We start from the raw sequence: 4,501 nt of genomic DNA, 5'->3' as shown, positions 1-4,501 counted from the left end.
TCACCACGTGCGCGCATGCTTGTGCTACTCTGCAACTGTACATGGGTACGGGCCTCCAAAACTGCCGTTTCTCTCGAAAAAAAAAATGCCGTCCCGCCGGCACGTCGAGCAAAACGCGGGCGTACGTGCGGCCGCGAACCGCCGTGGACGCTCCAACCGTCACGTCGCAACTCCTAGAACCGCCGCGGACGCTCCAACCGTCACGTCCCAACTCCTAGAACCGCCGCCCCTTCGCGCCGCATATACACCCCTCCGCGCACTGCGACGCACACTGCACTTACCCACGACACCACCATCCCGTCGGCGACTGCCGGCGACGCACGCACGCACGCACGTCTTCCTCCACCACTCCGGCGATCCGAGTTGCCATGGAGGGCGAGGGCTCCTGGCGCTTCCTCTACGACTCCGACAGCGATGACGAGCTCCTCCGCTTCGCCCGAGGGGACACGGCCGTGCCCGCTGAGCGCCAGCAGCAGCAACAGGTTCTGGCGGCTCACCACGACGGCCAGCCGGCCTATCCGGTTGCCACCGCGGCCGCGGACGCACAGCCCGTCGTCTCTGGTCAGCAAATGATGGCCGGCTTGCCATCGGCGTCGGCAATGCAACTCGATCACCATCAGGCGCCTCCCATGGTCCACGTGCAGCAGCCTCAACCGGCGCCGGCGATGGCATTCCAGCCCCGGCAGCCGCCTTCCATGATACACTCTCGGTACCCTCAACCAGCGCCGGCGATGCCACTCGAGCATCAACAGATGCCTGGCGAATCGCCGGCAACGGTGCTATTCCATGACCAGCACATGATGGGCGAGTCGTCGTCGGCGATGCCACTCCATCACCAGCAGATGCTAGTTCACTCGCCGGCCACGATGCAACCCCAACACCAGCAGATGCAAGGCCTAAGCGAGCCGTCGCTGGAGGTGATGTCGACACTCGAATACCAGCGGATAATGGCCGATTTGGGTCTCACTGACCTCTACGTAGAAGACGAAGAAGTACACCTCCCTGGCGATGGTGGCGCCGCCAGCATCCCGGACCCGGAGCCTCTGGTGTTGGAGTCTGGCCTCCACAACGACCAAATACCGAAGCCATCACAGAAAGGTGGCGAGGGCCAGTTCTTCGCCGCCGCGCCGCAGCCAGGCGACTATTTGGGTCCCAGTGGCGCCGCCAGCATCCTGGACCCGGAGCCGGCGGTGACGGCTCCGGTGGTGGCACCAGCGCAGCCAGAGCAAGGATCGTGCGAACACTGCTATGTCGTCAGAGAGGTCAGGAACCACAGCGGTAAGCAACTATATATAAGCATACATTAAAACTATATGCACTCGATCGATCGCCATGCATGATCGTCCTTGAGGAGTTTGTTCCTGTGATTTTTCTGCAGCATTAGGGCCGGTGACCTTGTCGGTGCACCGCGCGACGGACGGAACATACACGCACATTATCTTGGAACTCAAAGGCACGGCCGCCCAAGGTCCAAATTCCGGCACCCAACGAATTTACAGGTGGTAAGTGACTGGGGTACTTTTTTATGCGTGAGATATAGTATAATGTTGTGTGCGTCCCATATAATTTCCATGTATTGAAATGTTTGAACATCTACTGCCTCCTAATTTTCACTACATTTTCGTTCTGTTTCTTCTCTTTGATTCAGCCTGCGTGACCTCACGCCCGAGTCGGCGCCTGAGTATGTCGAGTCCTGCATCCACAAGATGAGGAACAAAGCCGGTCCGCTGGAGGACGTCATCGGCGGCGGCGCCGCCGCCGCTAGCTCTACCATGATCCGCGCTCGTCCGGGGGACCCGGGCTCGCCCTGGGCGCCAGAGAGGGGCATGCGGCGGCGTACATTCTCTGCCACCTCCGTGAATCTTCAGTAATTTCATTCATCTTCGTACATACAATTGCGTTAGTGACACTACACTACATTTCCTGCAGCTGCACCGCCTACGCCGCCCACCGAGCAAGAGGAAAAGGAGACGCGGAGGTACCTTCGTGAGGCCGCAGCCATGGCCGTGAGGGAGCTGGGATCGCTGGCCTCCGAGGTCAGGAGCGTCCGCAACCAAAGAGCTCCAGACAGTAATAGTCGCAAAGTTCTATTTAGCAGGGTAATTAAGTTAATTTGTCATTTGGGACTGCAGTTTCATGTGTCACTTGGGACTACAACTTCATTTGTCATTTGGGATTTGGTGCAGCTAAGGGAACTCAACCATAAGATCAAGAGATTCGAGAAGGACTCAGCCAAGCGTGTGGGGAGTGAACTGTCCAAGATCAGGAGGGAGGTGGATGGCTTTGTGATGGAGAAAAGACAACTGTACGATATGCTTAAGGAGCTGATGCAGAGGGTGACCAAGAACTGCCACCGTCCCCCTCCCTGCGGAAATGACGATCAGGCCGGTGGCAGCGGCGCCGCTGGTGCTGCCGTGTCGTAAGATGATAGTATCTGCGATAATCGTAGGAACACTTTCTACTTCTATGTATCCATGGTGTGTTCTATTTACATTTATGTAATGAACATGTATGTCGTTGTTGTGGACGTAATAATAAACATATGTGTATTCACGGTGTGCTATTTATTTATGTAATGGTCGTAGTAGCAATTTTTACTTGTATGTAATAAACATGCTTTATCAATTAACAATATGATAAACATATGTTGTGGTTGTAGTCTTTAACACACAAGTTGAAGTATCCTTGTAGAGTCGAACTGTTGTTGTCATATAGGCTATGCATTGACGTTGAAGATGTTCGATTCAACTCGTCTATTAGTTTTTTTTTTGAAATGGTCACCAGAGTGAAAACGCTCCCCACCTGAATATATTTCAACGGGGTGTTGCAACGTCCATATACATCGTCATAGCCTTGAGAGGAGAGATGATCAAGCCGCAACCCCGACGTGATAGCCGAGCTAAGAGGTTCTTAATCTATGCGACAAGGAGATGAGCTCATCAATTATTGAGCACAGTGTCAAAGTTAGTCGATTCTACCCTGCTGAACACCATTTAATTGTGTGCCCAAATATTGAAGAGTGTTGTAATTAAGTAGGGTGAATACATTGATTGTGAGAGGCATGTGGGAGGTGTTGTTGATGACCACATGTCGTTGGTCGGGTTTGACCTTGGTACGATTCCAATACCTTGTCAGACATGCCGTGCAACATGGCATGTAAAGAACAGGTGTTAACGATCTTTAGAGGGTGGAAGCATCATGGGGAAAATTGGTCTTGTTTAGTAGTCTTGTGGTGTAGGTTGCCCGAGTGTTTAACCGATCAAGGTGCACCATCCTGTTGGGAATCGTAGCATAATTTTAAAATTTTCCTACGCTCACCAAGATGCATCTATGGAGTCTACTAGCAACGAGGGAAGGGAGTGCATCTACATACCGTTGTAGATCGCGAGCGGAAGCATTCCAATGAACGTGGATGACGGAGTCGTACTCGCCGTGATCCAAATCACCGATGACCGAGTGCCGAACGTACGGCACCTCCGCGTTCAACACACGTACGGTGCAGCGACGTCTCCTCCTTTCTTGATCCAGCAAGGGGGGAGGAGAGGTTGATGGAGATCCAACAGCACGACGGCGTGGTGGTGGATGTAGCGGCTCTCCGGCAGGGCTTCGCCGAGCTTCTGCGAGAGAGAGAGAGGTGTTGCAGGGGAGGAGGGAGGCGCCAAAGGCTGTAGTGTGCTGCCCTCCCTCCCCCCCCTTTATATAGGCCCCCAAGGGGGGTGTGCAGCCCTTGGAGATGGGATCTCCAAGGGGGGGGGGGGGGGGGGGGGGGCGGCGGCCAAGGGGGGGAAGGGGTTGCCTTGCCCCCCAAGGCAAGGGGGAACTCCCCCCCCCCCTAGGGTTCCCAACCCTAGGCGCATGGGGGGGAGGCCCAAGGTGGCGCCCCAGCCCATTAGGGGCTGGTTCCCCTCCACTTTCAGCCCACGGGGCCCTCCGGGACAGGTGGCCCCACCCGGTGGACCCCCGGGACCCTTCCGGTGGTCCCGGTACAATACCGATAACCCCCGAAACTTTCCCGGTGGCCAAAACTGGACTTCCTATATATAATTCTTCACCTCCGGACCATTCCGGAACCTCTCGTGACGTCCGGGATCTCATCCGGGACTCCGAACAACTTTCGGGTTTCCGCATACATATATCTCTACAACCCTAGCGTCACCGGACCTTAAGTGTGTAGACCCTACGGGTTCGGGAGACATGCAGACATGACCGAGACGCCTCTCCGGTCAATAACCAACAGCGGGATCTGGATACTCATGTTGGCTCCCACATGTTCCACGATGATATCATCGGGTGAACCACGGTGTCGAGGATTCAATCAATCCGTATGCAATTCCCTTTGTCAATCGGTATGTTACTTACCCGAGATTCGATCGTCGGTATCCCAATACCTTGTTCAATCTCGTTACCGGCAAGTCTCTTTACTCGTACCGCAATGCATGATCCCGTGACTAACGCCTTAGTCACATTGAGCTCATTATGATGATGCATTACCGAGTGGGCC

General features: G+C 54.8%; 1 protein-coding gene across 1 annotated transcript; it reads left to right on the top strand.

Moving 5' to 3' along the window:
• The first annotated feature begins 368 nt into the window (after positions 1-368).
• On the top strand, positions 369-2,658 carry LOC109764858 (uncharacterized). Its single transcript, XM_020323641.2, has 6 exons — positions 369-521; positions 567-1,278; positions 1,379-1,502; positions 1,649-1,836; positions 1,930-2,099; positions 2,187-2,658. The coding sequence occupies exons 1-6, from the start codon at positions 369-371 to the stop codon at positions 2,421-2,423; spliced, it is 1,584 nt and encodes a 527-aa protein (XP_020179230.1). The 3' UTR covers positions 2,424-2,658.
• Positions 2,659-4,501: the final 1,843 nt, after the last annotated feature.

This window comes from Aegilops tauschii, chromosome 2, assembly GCF_002575655.3.
Source record: "Aegilops tauschii subsp. strangulata cultivar AL8/78 chromosome 2, Aet v6.0, whole genome shotgun sequence".
NCBI lineage: Eukaryota > Viridiplantae > Streptophyta > Magnoliopsida > Poales > Poaceae > Aegilops > Aegilops tauschii.
This window is presented reverse-complemented; position numbering and strand designations above follow the sequence as displayed.